Source organism: Gymnoscopelus microlampas, assembly GCF_963454915.1.
Source record: "Gymnoscopelus microlampas genome assembly, chromosome: 5".
NCBI lineage: Eukaryota > Metazoa > Chordata > Actinopteri > Myctophiformes > Myctophidae > Gymnoscopelus > Gymnoscopelus microlampas.
In genome coordinates, this window is record NC_139942.1 from 52,571,780 (window position 1) to 52,592,232 (window position 20,453).

General features: G+C 43.1%; 1 protein-coding gene across 1 annotated transcript in view; it reads right to left on the minus strand.

Annotated features, from left to right (window-relative positions):
* LOC311045353 (contactin-associated protein-like 4) overlaps positions 1-2,125 on the minus strand; it is a gene marked incomplete at both ends in the record, with an annotated part of 213,324 nt that extends 211,199 nt beyond the window's left edge. The window contains one exon of the mRNA XM_084057199.1: positions 2,032-2,125. Coding sequence (XP_083913325.1) covers positions 2,032-2,125 — 94 coding nt within the window. The remainder of the gene's footprint in view (positions 1-2,031) is intronic.
* Positions 2,126-20,453: the final 18,328 nt, after the last annotated feature.

Consider the following 20,453-nt stretch of genomic DNA (forward strand, 5'->3'; position numbering starts at 1 on the left):
CTGGAGGCAGGAGCTGACTTCTCCTCCTCTCCATCGGGTGAGTCGAAGGCGGACCGTCCCAAGACTCAGGAAGCACCATGGTGCTCAAGGCAGAAGGCGGTGGGGGCTACGGGGAGGGTCCTGAAAGTGAGTCCCGTTTTTTAGAATCCACTGGCTGCAAAAAACTGTGGCTGCGCACAACCTGCATTTAACAGCAGTCGCTTCGCGGGTCGCTTCTACTGGTCGTTTCTACTGGTCGTTTAACAGCAGTCGCTTCTAGCTTCGCAGCAGTCGCTTTCGCGACGCGTTGTGAGCTTGTAGATCGACTATTTTCAAATAGCCTATGTATAAAATAGGGCTCAAGTGGTTAATGTATGTTTTATAATATCACAATTCATATCGGCAAAGTAACTAGTAACTAAAGTTTTCAAATAAAAGTAGTGGAGTAAAAGTACAATATTTGCCTCTGAGATGTAGTGGAGTAGAAGTAAAAGTATTGAAAATTGGAAATACTTTAGTAAAGTAAAAGTACCTAAAATGTGTACTTAAGTACAGTACTTGAGTACATGTACTTGGTTACTTTCCACCACTGACCGCAGGGTGGATCATAGCAGGATGCCCAGAAACCTATATAAAGACCCCTTCAGTCCTGACCCTAGTGACCCATGTGATCCTAAGCTTCCCATAGATGGAGAATCCCCGTAGATGGAGACAACCAACCTCCCCAAGTCTGACATCATAGAATCTCCTAGACGGCTATACATGGAGATGACCTGGCATACCTTAGCTCTGACATCAGAGAACCCCATCCCCGGAGCTCCATGTATGGATATAGCCGAAACTGTCTATAGGGCTGATGTCATAGTTCGATTCGGGGGCATAGCGGAGATAGCCCGCTCCATATATGGAGATGCCTGACACTACCTGACACCAAAATGCACAAAAAAAAATGCACTAATTCAAAATGTACTTGAGTAAAAGTACAAAAGTATTAGCATCAAAATGTACTTAAAGTACCAAAAGTAAAAGTAGTCATTATGCAGAATGTCCCATTTTAAGTTTTCAAATGTATAAACACATTTGAAAATAGCAGATCTTACAAGCTCACGATGCGTCGCGACGCATCGTGAGCTTGTAGATCGGCTATTTTCAAATGGCCGAAATGTATATAGGGCTGAAGTGGTCAATGTATGTTTTGTAATAATAATCAAAATCTACAAAGTAACTAGTAACTAAAGTTTTCAAATAATTGTAGTGGAGTAAAAGTACAACATTTGCCTCTGAGATGTAGTGGAGTAGAAGTAAAAGTATTGGAAAATTGGAAATACTCAAGAAAGTACAAATACCTCAAAATTGTACTTAAGTACAGTACTTAAGTAAATGTACTTAGTTTCTTTCCACCACTGTTGAATCCCGACCGGCTATATAGCGCTGCGCTTAAATCAATTCATGCCTCTGATGCGGTAAATGAGGGCATTTTAATTATAAGGGCAATTGATATTGAGATCAACAGCCCTCAGCTTCTTCTTGTAATGACTCCACATCGTCATCACCAGTAGGTCTTACTCTACAGAGCTGCACCAAATTGCTCCGATATCAGTCGTTGCCAGTGTTTGCGAGAGAAATAAGCAAACCTATGAAAACAAGCCCCGAAAACACTTTAGAAACAAAAAATACCAACGTACCGCAACTACCAAATATTTATACAAGCGACTTAACTTAACCCATTGAGACGGGGAATGCATCTGTGTCATTTTAGATTTATTTGGCTGATGGAAAAATAGCAGATATACAAGCTCATAGCGCGGCACAAAGTGCCGCGCTATGAGCTTGTAGATCTGCTATTTTTTAAAATATCGCGAACATCTGTAACTCAAATCTTTGCTTCGATCCGGGGGGGGGGGGGGTCCCTGGAACAAAGTATTTTGAGATGGGGGGGGGTCCGCAGCCGCAGGTCTTAATGGGTTGAGAAAAACAAGCCCACAAAGTCACTTAATAATAAGCAGACCTGGCAACGCTGTCAGGTATCGGTCACAGAGTCACAGAGCTTACCTTCTCCAGTTGTCCCGCTGTACGCGCTGGAAATAAGCCAAACGACCCGTGCAATAGTAATTCCACAGAGACTTTTATAAGTCCTCAGATCCATGGTGGAGGAGTAGATGAACATGTCAAGATGCTGCAGAGAAGAAGAAGCCCGTCTGACAGAGAGAGAGAGAGAGAGAGAGAGAGAGAGAGAGAGAGAGAGAGAGAGAGAGAGAGAGAGAGAGAGAGAGAGAGGGAGAGACGGCAAACTTCTCCTCTCCAGTCCGTTCCTCTCTAAACACGCGGGTTCTCCTTATTCCTTAAGTCTCCTTAGTATTGACACACTGCTGTCTGACACACTGCTCCCCTACACCTCCTCCAGAGTGAGTGTGTGTGTGCGCTTGGCTCCTGCGTCCGCGGTGCTGTGTGCACAGTGTATCCTACAGTAACAGTCTGCTCTGCTCTGCCTCTCTCTGCCATCCGACACACACAACCACAAGATGCTTTCTGCTCCACTGCACATCAGCACTGACTGACTGACTGACTGACTCCCCCCATGAGAGGAGAGGAGGAGGAGGAGGAGAAGAGAGGGAGTGTGAGAGAGTAAAGAAATGAGCGTATAGCTCTCTCGATGAGAGAGAGGGGGAGAGATGGGAGAGAGAGATGGGGGAGAAAGAGAGAGAGAGAGAGAGAGAGAGAGAGAGAGAGAGAGAGAGAGAGGAGAGAGAGAGAGAGAGAGAGAGAGAGAGAGAGAGAGAGAGAGATGAGAGAGAGAGAGGGAGGGGAGATGGGAGAGAGAGGGAGGGGAGATGGGAGAGAGAGGGAGGGGAGATGGGAGAGAGAGGGAGGGGAGAGAGGGAGGGGAGATGGGAGAGAGGGGAGGGGAGAGAGAGGGAGGGGAGATGGGACAGAGATGGGTGGGAGAGGGGGGGGAGAGAGAGAGGGGCAGAGAGAGAGGGGAGAGCGAGGGGAGAGAGAGAGATGAGTGAGAGAGATGAGAGATGAGCGGGAGCGGGAGCGAGAGAGAGACTTTTGAGCAGGCTGTCACAGCTCCAGGTTCAGCATGCTGTCTATCTGAAAGCTCTGTGTTGTGTTGGTCATTAAAAGAGACCCTAAAGACCCTCTGCTCTGCCAAACCGACACACATAACACTACACTGCTTTAACCACTAAAACAACATGTAAATGATGCTGAACTTTGGCAGAACCATGGACCATCCCCAAACAGCTGCCTGGTCATAATGATAGTTTAGAAGAAGCCATACATCCAATGATAATACAGTGCTTCTCAAACTTTTTGTGTGTGTATTTGGCCAAGACCCCCCCCCCCCCCATCTAAAAATATTTGTGCCAGGGACCCCCAGCCACGATTTGTGTTAAAAAATGTTTTCTTTCCCATTAAGACCTGGAACTGTGTCATTTTTAGATTTGAGCTAAAAAGCATTATTTTACACTTTAGGCTATTCAAAAATAGCAGATCTACAAGCTCATAGCGCGGCACCGAGTGCCGCGCTATGAGCTTGTAGATCTGCTATTTTTGAAAAATCGTGAAAATGTGTGCAAATCTTTGAAACATATATATTTTTAAAGCGAACATTTTTAACTCAAATCTTTGTTTCTGGGGGGTCCCTGGAACAAAATATTTTGATGGGGTCCGCGGCCAAATACATATAATTTTGGGGGTCCTTGACATGAAAGTTTGAGCACCACTGATATAGAAACATACGTTTTTCAGAAAACTGTTGAGATTTAGGAGACATGTAGAATCGGCTTCAGGTCTCAATGGGTTAAAAAAAATGTTTTAAAGTCGGCAATTATTCTTTACCTCCTTTTTCTCCCCCGATTCATTATGCCAATGAATTCCTCCTCACACACATTTCTGTGTCGTCACTGCTGCCTGTCATATCGTGACTCACCTGCCCCCCCACCGAGACGACGACGTAGGGCAGGGCTTCTCAAAGTGGGTGCCGCGGCACGGCACCCTCAGGTGCCTCGACGCAAGTCCAGGGGTGCCTCAAAATACTTGATAAGATTTGGTATTTATCAATGTCACTTCAGTTTAACCACGTAGACCCTCTATACTTAGTAAAAACGGACCGTAGTTAAACTGTACTTGCTGCGTTCTTTTTCAGCCTACACATTACACCAAGTCTCTTCACCAAAAACAGCCGATCTACAAGCTCACAACGCGTCACAACGTGACGCGTTGTGAGCTTGTAGATCGGCTATTTTTTGGTGAATGTTCCCCCCAGAATAATGCTGGGGTTTAAGTGGTTAGACGGCAAGTATAAAAGTAATTTTCAGTCTGTCCTAATGGAAACATACTGCATCTTTGGCGGACAGATTTACAGATTTACGTACCGTTAACACATCCACTGCCAAGGGCTAATCTCAGAATGTACTCACCAGTGCCAAGGTTTTTTTGTTGTTTTTTTCACGTCGCCATAGACCTTGTTAAAATCCATAAAGTGATCTCTGCTTTGTTTACATACATCGCCGACATCTGCCTGCGTCTAGCAGTGCAGACCACGTGTGAAACGAGGCAGCCATGTTTGAGTTCTGACCGTTTATGTTAACATAGGAAATGCGAGGAGAAAAAACAACAAGGCCTAAAATGGAGTTTTAGTGTGCGCCTTAGAATGGAGGCCGACGGGAAACGAAGAACGGGATCGCAAATAGTTCCGACTTCCGGTGGTGTTACAAAAAGCACCCGGACCGTAGGGCTACGGTCTCGGCGCTTAACAGTTGGATTTAACGGACCGTAGGACTACGTTTTTGGCAGTTAATGTGTTGTTAATATGACAAAGTTGCTATAAAGTAACAATGTAATTCCAGGGGTGCCATGGAGGAAAAGGTTAACAACAGGGGTGACCTGAGCCAAAAATGTTTGAGAACCACTGACGTAGAGCCTTCGTCCTGACTCCACGGATAGGAGTAGAGGAGGACGAGGAGGAGGAGGGAGTGTGAGAGAGGACGTAGAGCCTTCGTCCTACTCCCGCCCTGCATGCAATGACCAATATCTTCCTCCCTGTCTGCCTTCCCTCCCCCGAACACGGGCCAATTATGTTTGCGTATAGACGCTCGACAAAGGCGGCTGCACCACGGTGGTTTCGAACCCACAACCCCCTAAGGCATTGGTTCTCAAAGTGGGGTCCGGGGACCCCCAGGGGTACTTGAGGGGATACCAGGGGGTCCCCAGCTAAATGATTTATAGGAACCAAATGGACCCTTATGGGTCTGTAACTCTGAGAGAGAGCGGCAGCTTCACTGTTCCAGCGTGGTTCTGGGGGCACGGTTCAGAGTATGGGAAGCCATTGGCGACCCCTCATTGGCTGGCCTTTGGCCAATAGAGGATATGCGTGTGACATCATCATCAAACCCAGAAGTTATGCAGGAATGCCTACTGAGTGTCAAATAAATACTTTCTGGCCTTGACAGCCCATGCATCCAAACAGAAAAGTCATATCTGATTGCATTAAACAACATTAAACAATATTAAACTCATTTTGCATGTTTCTTTGCCACTCGATGTGCGATTCACTTTAAGCATGCGCATATCCTCTATAAGGAGAAAGTGAGAACGTAACTAGAAAGTGACGACTGGTCTGTTTATCGAGTCTGTTTATTGTACTTTATACAGCTTTGGCAAGCTGTAAAAAGCACCAGCAGAGTTGTACCGCCATCACACTTTACAGTGTCAACTTTTTTTGTTCGTGCCCCCCCCCCCAAAAAAACGTTTTAACGGGTTAGGTTAGGTAATCCATGCTGTTTTAAATATGGATAGCTTGTTTAATTGCTATTATGCATAATTCATTGAGAACGGTGATGAGATTTGCAGCCATGCTGTTATCTGTAAAATAATGCACACCCTCCAGCCGAGTGATAGAGATATGGTTAATCACCTTCATCACATAGCTACCCAGAGGTGTTGCCATGTCTGCTTATTATAAGCGATTTTGGGCTTGTTTTTCTGTCAAGTTGCTTGTAAATATGGCACGTCTTTTTTTTTTTTTGGGCTCGTTTCTGAAGTGTAGTTGCTCATTGGAGCTTGCATCCTTAATGTTGTTTAAACCAGTGGTTCTCATTTTCATGCCAAAGACCCCCAAATTAATATGTATTTATCCACCGACCCATTCATCTGAAAATATTTTGTGCCAGGGACCTGTTAAATTTATTTCAAAATTGTCTTTATCTACAAGCTCACAACGTTGTGAGCTTGTAGATCGGCTGTATGCAGGGGGGTCCCTGGCACAACATATTTTCAGATGCACGGACAGATTCATATTAATTTGGGGGATATCCTTGACATTAAAAAGTTACAATATGTGTTACAAAACACAGAGGAGGGTAAACGGTGATCTTAATCGATAGAAAACCTTTTTTTGGGGGTGAACTATCCCTTTAATCTATACAAACTGAAAGTGTTAGCCAAATGCTATTTTCTCACTGTCGCTGTGAATAAATCTTTCTATGTATGTTGAACAAATTATCAACTGGCACTCATAGTTATAGTAAAGAAGCATGCACACACGCACATGTACACACACACACACATACACACACACACACACACACACACACACACACACACACACACACACACACACACACACACACACACACACACACACACAGATATCCCAGCAACACACACACACACACACACACACACACACACACACACACACACACACACACACACACACACACACACACACACACACACACACACACACACACACACACACACACACACACATACATATCCCAGCAGCACACACACACACACACACACACACACACACACACACACACACACACACACACACACACACACACACACACACATATCCCAGCAGCGCAGTGACCAGGTGACTGACTGCACACAGAGGAACCAGTGGGCTGTTTCCTGATCATATCAGGTGTACTGCTGGAGAATAGACTAAAGAGGAACACACACACACACGCACACACACACACACACACACACACACACACACACACACACACACACACACACACACACACACACACACACACACACACACACACACACACACACACACACACACACACACAGACACACACACACACACACACACACACACACACACACACACACACACACACACAGAAAGATATCGGAGCCTCAAAAGGCTCTGGCCACCATTCTGTCGCTCCCTCTTGACCAACTTCAAAGAGCCATTCTCTCCGTCCCTCTCTCTTTCTCTTTCTCCCAAACCTCATGACCCCCCCCCCCCCCCCCCCCTCTCTCTCTCTCCCTCTATGACTATGCCTCTCTCTCTCTCTCTCTCGTTCCATTGACCAGCTCTGCTCAGCCAAGGACAAGAGAGATTGTCCCCTTTCTGTCTCCAGATAACACTGTGTCCCGAGGGGCAGAAACAGCCCCTCCACTATAATAATGGACATGTGAGTGTGTGTGAGCAGAAAAAGAATGAGCTCTGATGATTCATACTTCATCGGGGTGTCACATGCCCAAAATAGACGATCTACAAGCTTGTAGACCTGTCCGCGATTAGTCGAATAGTCGACTAATCAATCAAGGGAGTCTGATTCAACTGCCAAATAATGTTTGTCTTTTTTTTTGTTTAGTTTTTAGTTTTTTCTTTTGCGCATGATTCGACTACCAGTCGACTATAGGCAACATTTGGTCAATCAGATTTGGCTATATCAATTCTTAGTCGGGACACGTTATTATGGATCCCACCAACGTTATGGGATAGACTCACCTTACCTGTGTCTGATTGGCTCCCTGGCAGGCATATACTGTAGTTATACTGAGGTTAGTGTTAAGGTTAGGTTTAGGCATAATTGCAAAAAACGAGTGCCGCGCTATGAGCTTGTAGATCTGCTATTTATTTATTAGCAGATCTTTTTTTCCAAATCTTTGAATATATATTTTTTAAAGTGAACATGTTGTTTTGCCGTGGACCCCCATCTCAAAATATACGTGTCCGTCCCGTCTACAAGCATGTAGATCTGCTATTTTTCAATAGCCAAAGTATAAAATAATGGTTAAAGTGGTTACACAGATGCGTTCCCGGTTTGAATGGGTTAAAAAGAACGATTTGTTGATGCCACACCACACGTCAGTGGTGTGATAAAATCACTATAAACCAGGGGTCTTCAACAGGGGGTCCGGGACCCCTAGGGGGTCCTCAGAGCTACTATAGGGGGTCCGCCAAATCTTTGTGTGATAGGATTATTTTTTTTACCTTAACCACTTGAACCCTAGAATTCCTTCTAGGGAATTCCTGAGGGGAACATTAGCCGAAAATAGCTGATCTACAAGCTCTCAACGCCTCGCAGCGCGAGGCGTTGAGAGCTTGTAGATCGGCTATTTTTGGCAAAGAGGCTATAGGTGTAGAGGGAAAAAAGAGCAGACTAAGTAAAAAATGTTTTCATCTGAAACACAACTTTATACAATATAGAGTAGGGGGTCCCTGCTTCATCTCTCTCTCAGCTAGGGGGTCCTTGGCCTGAAAACGTTGAAGACCCCTGCTATAAACCATCATGTGGGCTAGAATAGAATTGGCAGAATGGGGTCTCATTTTGAAGGGCTTTGACGACTGAGCTGTGATTTCATCAGCGTCTGTAAAAAAAGGAAATGTTCCTGTGAAAAGTATCATCCTCCATTCTATCAGCAGAAGAAAGGGTACAACATGGCTCTGTAAAGCCACAAGGTGTGAATGAAGGTGTGATGTCCATAAATACTCTGTAGCTTATGGAATAACACCTTTTTCATGTCAGTGAGGACAATATACAGTACAGTGCACGCACGCACGCACGCACACGCACACACACACACACACACACACACACACACACACACACACACACACACACACACACACACACACACACATATACAGTGTATACTGTATATGTGTGGAGCATACTTCTACTCCACTACATCTCAGAGGAAAATATTGTACTTTTACTCCTAGTTAGGGCGCAGTCCCAACAAAACATGGTCGGCCGCTGTTAAACTCAGGTTGTGCGCGGCCACAGTTTTTTGCAGCCAGCACATTCTAAATAAACGGAGTGACCCACCTGTCACTCACTCTCAGGACCCTCCCATGCAACAGCTACAACCAGTTGCTGTATCACAAGCACCATGTCACTTCCTGAGTCTTGGGACGCTCCGCCTTCCACTCACCCGATTGGACAGAGGGGGGGAAAGCAGCATAGAACGCATAAACGCAAGATGTACGCGGAAAGATCCGCAAGACCATGAATCAACACATTTACATGCGTGCCCTGTGACCGTGCCCTTACTAGTTACTTTGTAGATCTTTGAATCTTGTGAGCTTGTAGATCGGCTATGTTCAAAATGTTTTTTTTCTTACTTTTACTTTTGGTACTTTAAGTACATTTTGATACCAATACTGTTGTATTTTTACTCAAGTATATTTTGAATTCCGGACTTTTGCTTGTAACAGAGTATTTCTACATTGCAGTATTGATACTTTTACCACTGGGCATAACTACAGCAACTTTCTGTTGATCCTCTGAACTGGCTGTCCCATTCACCTCACGTTACTCTGTGCCCCCCCCCCCCCTGCCACGCTCTGAACTATAGGGTCATCTACTTTTTCCCATTACCTCTGTTGATTATGCCGTTGAGCACTTTCAATGTTCCCTGAATATCACTTCTATTTTCCAGCAAACAATTCCTACACCACTCTTTCTTATTACAGCTTATAATGGTTATAATTTTTCAGTTTTAAGGTATTTCCTGTAGAGTGTATTTTTCTTCCTGCATGCATTCTGCAGCCCCTTAGGAATACATGCTTTATCCACATTATTTATTCTTCCCTCTGGATTCCTTTTAACGGGCAATTTGGTTCATCGTGTTCTGTTAATGTAGGAAGTGTAGGCTTAACTGCCTCTTTTCTTCTTCTTCTTCTTCAGCATAAACCTCTTTTCAGGCATTAAATCTCCCTTAAATGCACTCATCATGGCTTCCTGTGTTTTGTGTCGGACCATTTCTACAAGCATTGATATCCGCTTTTAATTAAAAACCCATTGTCTATTGCAAAGAGTGGTAGGTGCCGGTGGTCACTTATATCATGTATAACTCACATGTTATCAATCAATTAACATGTTAAAATATGTTATCTATCATTGTTGCACTATCTGTTGATATTCTTCTTAGTTTTAATCATTGAGGGATATGTAGACTATATGCTGTATGCTGAGCAATGTATTAATGAAGTCTACAGTCTTGTTATGACCAAATCTATATCTATAATACCAACACATGAACTAGATGTCCAGGTGTATGTGTTAAGTTTTTTTTTTTTTTTTACTTTTTACAATACAATATAAATATCAGTCACAAGAACCAAGGACGTGTGTTTTCAATGAATCTATAATGGTTAAAATGGAGTTTGAAGTTACAATGGGTTATGATAAAATGAATATCAAATATCTAAATACTGAATCAAGCAAAAAAAAAAAAGTTAAAACTGTCTGGGATAAAACAAAAGCCTGAGTAGATGTTAAAATGTCCCCCAAACATGTGTGAGGGGCTATAACATTCGGCAAAAATAGAATATCTACATGCTCACAACGTGCCGCGTTGTGTCGTTTTGTGAGCTTGTATATCGGCTATTTTCAGCCAAGATATTTAGTGTAGAGCGGAAACAGGAGCCGGGCATTGTATACTGTAGCTTGGAAAATGGGATTAAAGCTAAGGTAAGTGATATTTTTTGGTGAAAACAAAACGTTTTTTGTTTTTGTTAAAAGGTTAAAGCACTATATTGTGATAGTAATCATCGCTATAGAGTGCTTGTTCAGTCACAGGGGATCTCCATGTCTCTCCAGCTCTTTAATGAACAGAAAATACATTTTCAGGTGGGTGGCAAAATGTCAGCCAAGTCAAGGTACCCATTCATCAGCCTTTTATAGTGTTCCAGTTCCAAGTGTGTGTCTGCTCATTTCTGTGTGTCATCACTTACAATTGCACTTGTTTAAAGGGATAGTTCAACAAAATCTATTAGTCACCCCATGGAGACTTGAATTCATGGATATTATTTAGTTTTTGTCTCATTCCTAAGCCAATTATTTGATGACCAGCGGACCGGTAGGCAGCGGTTCCGGTAGGAGACACAAAGGAGACTCTTTGTGTCCCCTATACCGGAACCGCTGCCGGTCAAGTAGGGTGTTAATTTACTACATTTACGAGAGGTTTCTGCCCGACGGCAACAATATACTTTGACTCAAGTACTGGGGTTAAGTACTTAGTCCAGCACTGGGTGACCTGCACTGGGTTTCCCCATAATGGGGGGAGGATGAAAGGGAGGGTGAATTGAGCAGAGTAGCCCTGCCTGTAGCCAAGAAGCCTAATATCTATCTCCCCTGAGCAGGAGCGGATAACGCAACGCGGTGGGAGCTTTCAAATCTGCTATTTTGGGTGTGGTGCAACACTGGCCCAACGGCCAAGTATAAAATAAAAAATCACACCCAGTGTGAAGTGGGCGGTGTGTGGTCATCACAACATGACTCACTTTAAAAAAAGGATAAATGACTTTTTTTAAAGTCCATACTGCTATTCATAGGGCTGCACATGTGTCATGTGTTTCGCTAGCCAATCACAGTCCTGAATTTGCAAAGTCAGCCAATCACATTACAGTTAGTGGTGATGACACTAGCTGCAATGTGATTGGCTGATATGAAAAAAGTATCGATTTGCATTAACAATGGAAGGGTTAGGGGGTACACAATTTTTTTGGTCGGTGTCCAAAACTCACTTATAGGGGGCGGCTACACCGCCCCAAAAAGCATAAATAAGACATCACGGTGAATTCTCCTGTTATGTGGTGGACCATAACTCCAGGCTGCATTAATATGTTCTTCAGTTCATGTGTAGTTCAGCTCTTGATATCAAGGTCGCACGCACACACGCACACACACACACACACACACACACACACACACACACACACACACACACACACACACACACACACACACACACACACACACACACACACACACACACACACACACACACACACACACACACACACACACACACACACACACACACACCTGCAACCCAACCTCCTCTAGGCTCTCTCTCTTCTCCTCTACCTTGATGTGTTATTGATGAAACAGCAGGTCATTGCCCATGACCCAGAGCTGTGCTATGGTGAGGTTTTTGCTAGCGTAGCTTCAATATAGCCTTTGTTTTCCCATGGAGGGAAGGGCTTGCTCATCATGAATGCTCTTTTCCTTGCAGAGCCCGCACCGGCTACATATTTTTACGTGGTTACACGTACAGTACTGTATAATCATTCACACCTCAGAGCTTCTCAGCATGCCCATACATACATACATACATACAGTAAATAGCTGAGAACATCCGGTTCAGCATTTGGGGTCTTATAACTGCCTTGCCAAAAGGCACCTTGAAGTGTTTGAGGATTGTTGTTTTGTTTCCTGTTTATAAACGCGTCACTTGACTGTTATCAGTGGTGGAAAAAGTACTCAAATGTTTTACTTAAGTAAAAGTATCAATACTGCAATGTAAAAATACTCTGTTATACAAGTAAAGTCCGGCATTCAATATTTACTACAGTACGAGTACACAATTATTTGTATCAAAATATATCTAAAGTACCAAAAGTAGAAAGTACTCTTTATCTGGAATGTCCCGTTTCAAATGTATCAAAATCTTTTGAAAATAGCAGATCTACAAGCTCACAATGCGTCGCATCGCGACGCATTGTGAGCTTGTAGATCGGCTATTTTCAAATGGACGAAATGTATATAGGGCTGAAGTGGTTAATGTATGTTTTGTAATTATAATCAAAATCTACAAAGTAACTAGTAACTAAAGTTGTCAAATAATTGTTGCGGAGTAAACGCATAATATTTGCCTCTGGGATGTAGTGGAGGTGAAGTAAAAGTACTGACATTTGGAAATACTCCAGTAAAGTAAAATGACCTAAAAAATCATACTTAACTACAATACTTGAGTAAATGTACTTAGTTACTTTACACCACACATTATGAGAGTGCAGCCTTTATCACAGACCTGTTCTGCTTCCAAATAACACACTGTAGCATGAGAGCACACAGATCCAAAGATGATATTTCAAGGACAGATATTTGCAAACGTTTCTGGAGCCATAGTTAATATGCGTAACACACACCCACCCACCCACCCACCCACCCACCCACCCACCCACACACACACACACACACACACACACACACACACACACACACACACACACACACACACACACACACACACACACACACACACACACACACACACACACACACACACACATTTGAATACTTTGATTTGGATCTACAAAATACAGTAGCATACAAGATCCAAACATTTTTTTAAGAGGGTTTCAACACACACACACACACACACACACACACACACACACACACACACACACACACACACACACACACACACACACACACACACACACACACACACACACACACACACACACACACACACACACACACACATTTGAATACTTTGATTTGGATCTACAAAATACAGTAGCATACAAGATCCAAACATTTTTTTAAGAGGGTTTCAACACACACACACACACACACACACACACACACACACACACACACACACACACACACACACACACACACACACACACACACACACACACACACACACACACACACACACACACACACACACACACACAGGTTTTAATATTTAGAGGTTGGATCCGTGCATGCACCTATAAACAAGGGCACCAAACATTGGGCAATTGTTATTGTATTAAATATTTAAAAACTATAAATAACTATAAAGCTATTACTTTACTGCTATTTCCATTGCGTTGCTATTTTGTTGCCGTTACTGTTTTACTTGCTGCAGCAAAGTTGAGGAGCCGAAACCAAGGAATTGTACTCTCTTATACTTTTGTATCAAACAAAAACTTTTAGATTGAATCTTGTATCTCTTGAATAATGGAAACTATAAGTAACACGGCGTCAATAACGGAAACCAAAGCACAGCTGAAATGAACAGTGCGGGACCTGAGCTCCACAAAACCAGAAAAGCTATTTCCAAAGGCTTTTGTTCTATTAGATATACGATACGGCTGTCCAGAGGACGAGGCTGTTGGAGATGGACTTTGGATAAATGGTCCATTTAAAAATGCAATGCTGGGCATGGATTTTTATCAGAGGTCCCCTTGTTCAATAATATTGAATGAAACAGATTATTTCCCAGTCTAAATGGGTTAATTAACCCATTTAGACTGGGAAATAATCTGTTTCATTTTCACGATTTCACGAGGCGGGTCCCTGGAACAAAATATTTTGAGACCCAATACATATCATTTCGGATGGTCCTTCTCATGAAAAAGTTTGAGAACTACTGATATACAGTATATAGCAGCATAAAAAATATATAAATAGGATTTAGAAGACATTTGTAGAAAGTAAAAGGCTCCGTAGAGCTCCCTGGTTGACTGTTTAGCTTGTTTGGTGCAGGAGCAGGAGTTGATTTTGACAGCACATTTTGATTTAGTTTTAGACATAGTCTTTTGAATAAAATTCCATTTAGTCTTAGTCATCTGAAATGTTTTACATGCTCTGAAAATAGTCGCGATCTACAAGCTCACAAAGTTGTGAGCTTGTAGATCGGCTATTTTCAGAGCGCAACACCCGAGCGCAACCAAACATAAAATGACTTGTCTTTTAGTTCTACTGGATCTCTTCTCCACTAGTCCCTCACTAAAATTTTTAGTATAGTTTTTATTTGTCTGCGATGGAATTGTCAATATATTTAGTCTTAGTCATCGTAGCTTACTTTATATTTAGTTTTTATTAGTTTTCATTTAGTTTTCGTCAGTGAAAAAAGGTAGTCGACGAACATTTTTTTTATAGTTTTAGTCGACAAAATCAACACCGGGAGCAAGCCTGGATAAGCTAGAGACAACGGGCCTCATTCAGGGAGCGATATAAAAACAGATATTCTCTATTTTGTTTGTTAACTGATTAACCACCAGTGTAAAACATGGTCTATAGCCGACCGTGCCAGCGATAAGGAGCGTAGAATCACACAATGCACACGACAAAGTGGCGTCAGCCGACAGTTTGCAATAGTTTTTTAGAAGAATAGAACTTTTTGGACACCTAAAAATCCCACATCATCTGACCTAGTAGGACCCGACTCCCAGTCTGTAGCATTCTGTGTGTGTGTGTGTGTGTGTGTGTGTGTGTGTGTGTGTGTGTGTGTGTGTGTGTGTGTGTGTGTGTGTGTGTGTGTGTGTGTGTGTGTGTGTGTGTGCTTTTCATTGCTCTGTCATGACTATATACTCTTATTATTGATGACTCTCATTCTTGCTGACATCTTCCAGCATGGAGGTTTGGGAACTGAATGTGTTTATATTCCAGACACCTCAATGTAACCTCTGATGTTTTGACCTTTGTTTCTTTTCCTCTTTTTTGGGAGAAAATGTTATACAGCCTTTGAGGCATGAACACCCAGAGGTTGGTATTCCTCCACTGACCCAATACTGAAGCAGTACGACAGTGGTGGAAAAAAGTACTCCAGACAGTTAAAGTTTCAATACTGCAGCACAGACATACTCTGTTACAGTAAAAGTCCATAATGTAAAATTCACTTGAGTAAAAGTACAAAAGCATTGGTATTTAAATGTACTTAAAGTACCAAAAGTAGAAAGTATACTCATTATGCAGCATATCCCATTTCAAGCTTTCAAATGTATAAAAATATTTTGAAACTAGCAGATCTACAAGCTTACAATGCGTCGCATCGCAACGCATTGTGACCTTGTAGATCGGCTATTTTCAAATGGTCGAAATGTATATAGGACTGAAGTGGTTAATGTATGTTTTGGATGTGTTGGATTCATGTTAATTATTAATTGTGTTTTCAGGCAGTTGACCACTAAAACCCTCAATACTTGGAAATCTTGTACTTGGGCTGCTCTTTTTTCCCCCTACCCCAAACCTCTTTGCTGTGAATAGCCGATCTACAAGCTAAGTTAATGTAAAAACGAAAGTTCCTATCACACAAAGATTTGTGTCTTCAACCTCTGTTGAAGACTCCTGGTATAGTTTATAGCAGGGGTAGATTGCGATCTACCAGTGGATCAGGCTGTGCAGATAGACCACATGACAGGCCCCTAAAAATACTAATTTAAATATTAAAAACATATTTATAAACAAAAATCACAAAATTCCTTGTCTTTTTGGCATCTGCCACTTTGACATCAAAGTGACATCAAGAAGGGCCTGTCAGCTCCCTTCACGGCTTCTATAGGAGGCAAACCCCCCAATGCAATGAATTGTTTTCAAGTGTTGCGCGCAAACGTCAGTAGCATTACAAAGTTATATAAAAATGTGCGAGGCAAATAATCCGAAAACGTACCACTTCCATACAGAATGGGTGGAAGACTTTTTATTTCCCTCCCCACTATTTCCCATTCCAAGTGCGTTTGTCAAGCCCCCCTCAGTTACATTTTTAAAGTATTTTCAGCAATGGGATCATATATTTTTTTGGGTGGGTAGATCTTGTTCAGCCCCCCCCCCACCTTTGCATTAAGACAGAAGACCGCATTATAACCCACAACCCACTGGGGGCACTCAAGTAAACACACGACAGCGACCAGTTTTTATATCAAACCTTCACACCGCCCCCACACACCGCCCTGCTGGGACACAGGCTAATAAATAACAGAGAGAACATTAAACTTTCATCTCAAACCTCACACTATTACACCCACCGCAATATACCTGGCTATAGGTTTTTTTTGGCTTGACAGAGGACCTCTCCGGTTCCGTGTCAAACACCCACATGACCCGCACCATGGCCCCGCTATATCTCCACCTGACAGAAGCTGCCGTGTTCCCTCTCTCCTCTCCACAAACATTCATGATTTAACTTCCTGGTCACCTTCTCTTGGAAAAAGTTTAAACCAGCGTGATCTCTGCTCCCTCGTCTTTAGCCCATTTAGACCGGGAACGCATCTGTGGCATTTTTTCTTTGGCTATTCAAAAATAGCAGATATACAAGCTCATGGCACGGCACCGAGTGCCGTGCCATGAGCTTGTAGATCTGCTATTTTTTTGAAAAATCGTGAACATTTGTGGCAAATCTTTGAAGATATGTTTTTTTAAAGAGAACATTTGTAACTCAAATCAGTTTTTCTGAAAAACCTATATTGCTGTATCAGTGGTTCTCAAACCTTTTTATGTCATGGACCCCCAAAAGTATATGTATTTGGCCTCGGACCCCCATCTCAAAATGCTTTTGTTCCAGGGACCACCCAGAAGCAAAGCTTTGAGTGTTTGCTTGAAAACATAACACATTGTCCATGATTTCAAAAAGAAAATAGCAGATCTACGAGTGCCACACTATGAGCTTTTATATCTGCTACTTTATTTAAACCAAAGAAATAAAAAAAAAAATACACAGATGCGTTCCCGGTTTTAATAGGTTAAATTAACTGTCTTTTATTCGTTTCAGCCAACTGGCCCAGCTGGCCGAGCTAAAAGGCTTCCGGAACGGCTCGACCCGGCTTGGGCTTTGCCTTTGCAGCAGTTTTGCTGTGAATGTAGAGATAGTAGAGCATCCATCATAGGGAGAGACTCACTTTGGTATGCATGCAACATAACCAGGGGTGCACATAACTGGTGCGCAGGTGCGCATGCGCACCCAAAATAAAAAATGCGCACCACATCAGGCGACGCGAGGCGCTTTTGCGCACCAACAGCTGGGACAGGAATTTCCAAGCTTTTATTTTTTAGCAAAACTAAAAAATAAAAGCCTGGAGATCGAGGCTAGAAATTTACTTCCTGAAGCCACACTCACACAATCACTCTAAAGCACCCGTCGGCCCCATGTACAGCCATTAGGCACAGGGGTAGAGATATTACTCGCGTCGCCTCGCATCGCCTCGCATTGCCTCGCTGCGTGCACGCAGCCAGCAGCGGCTGTTGGAGGCACTCGTCACCGATGATGAACGCACCGTAATGGTGCAAAATATGCCGTGAACGTCCCAATCTGGCGGATAAAATCAGCGCAGCAGCACAGGGCACCAACCTTGGGGGCTTTATCTAACAGCGTGAGAAAAAAAAAACGGCGAAAATCGGCGGAATTTAGAAGCAGAGCGTCCTTTTTTTCTCGCCCCCCCCCCCCCCCCCGTTGACAAAACGGGACGGGCGCCATGCGCACCAAGTCACATGTCCAGGTGCTCTTCTGCGTACCAGACCTAAAAAGTTATGTGCACCCCTGAACATAACCCATTAAGACCGGGAACGCATCTGTGTAACCAGTTAAACCATTATCTTATACTTTGGCTATTCAAAAATAGATCAGATCTGCAAGCTTGTGGCGCGGCAGAGCTTGTATATCTGATATTTTTGGGGGAAAATTGTGAAAATTGTGCAAATGTTATTTCATTTAAAGCGAACATTTGTAACTCAAATCTTTGCTTCTGGGGGATTCTACAAATCTCTTCTAAATCTTTTTTTTTAACGTAAGTTGCTATAAATATCAGTGGTTCTCAAACTTTTTCATGTCAAGGACCCCCAAAATGATATGTATTTAGCCACGGACCCCCATCTCGGGACGCCCAAAAGCAAAGATTTCAGTTAAAAGTGTATATATATACAGTATATTCAAAGATGTACACACATCTCCACTGATGCAAAGTGAAGGGCTGTAGGGGTGGATCATGTCCTGAAGGTCAGGAGGTGACGTGACCTTGACTGCCTTGTGGGTCGTCACCAGTGTTTTGAACTGGATGAAGCGTCCTTGAGCAAGGCACTGAAGCCCTAACTGCTGCAGATAAGCAGGTCTGTTCAGAGTTACAATTACACTGTGTAGTTTACACATTCTATTGTAAATCAGTGTGATTGACAGGACAGATGATCAGAGGAGCAGAGTTTGTACCATATACATACACCGTCATACATGGACCAAAGAATGGGTAGAGTCTCTCAGTGAAGGTGCAGCCAGTGAAAGAGTAGAGATTAACTCTGGTCTCCACATCATAAAAGGAGACCAGACCCTCCTCATAATCCACAAACACTCCCACTTTCTGGACCTCCTCTCTTACAGGGAGGACGACGTCACGGGCAGGACCAACTAGAGCCTTGTACTCATTGCCATTCCTCAACCCTATAGTCCAGTAACCATCGTCGGGAGACCGATAGAAGTATCCCTTCCTGTTGATGGACTCTCTGACCACTCCTACCTCCCAGTCAGTCTTCCCGCCAACCTGAACCTCATAGTAAAATCTTCCTGAGGAGAAGCTTTGTTTTCCTAGGACCCAGCGACGGAAAGAGAATCTCTCTTTGTTCTCTGAGAGATTCTTCCATACATTTCCACGACTCACTTGTTTTCCATCATCAGACAGGATGAGTTCACAGTGTGCTGTATCAGGATCCAGAGTCACATCCACCTCATATTGCTGGATCCTCTTCATCTCAGCATCACACAGGTTGTTCCCCATCTCTTCACTGAGTGTCATCTCCAGCTGTCTAGAACTGTCCCAGTGACGTCTAGGAACCCAAACAGTGACGTCTCAAATTACGATCCAGGAATGGTCAGCTTTGACTTCCACTCGGTGCTCTAATGGTTTCAATAGGAGGATATAAAGTCTGCTTCTCTTTCACTAATGTCCTCACACTGTGTGGAATCAGCCTTTAAATCCAGCTGCTCAAATCTCCACTCACATCAAATATGACGTAAATTTCCCAAAAATGGAGTTCCACGTGACTCCAGACCGGCCTCAGTGTACTGTGATTGGACACATCGGGTAACCATGGCAACATGGGGGGGCCAATGTCCCCGAGACGCTACAACCAATCCTAGGATAAAAATATTGTGACGTATGACTAGTTACTATAAAGATTTTGATTATTATAACAAAACATACATTAACCACTTCAGCCCCATATACATTTTGGCCATTTTAAAATAGCCGATCTACAAGCTCACAATGCGTCACGATGCGACGCATTGTGAACACTTTCTGCATTGTGAACACTTCTGATATTTTCAAAAGATGTTTATACATTTTAAAACTTGAAATGGGACATTCTGCATAATGAGTACTTTTACTTTTGGTACTTTGTAGAGAGAATAATCGCACATCCACTGTTACTTATTTCAGGTGTGTTGGATAGTAGATAATCTGAATCAAACAAGAAGTCCCGCACACTGTATCTTGCTGTGGCAACTCACTTTCTTTAATGACAAACTTTTCGGTCCTTCTGGACCTTCCTCAATAGTGTCTTGACTTGATTTTTGGTACTTTAACTCAGTCCGTTTGCTCCGTCTGTGAGAAAGTGATCTCTAAATTGGTGGCGCAAGCACTGTTGCGACCCGGGCTACTCCTGCTGCTAAGCCTCTTTTCCCCCCTTTTATTGTTTTGTCCGTGTCTGTGT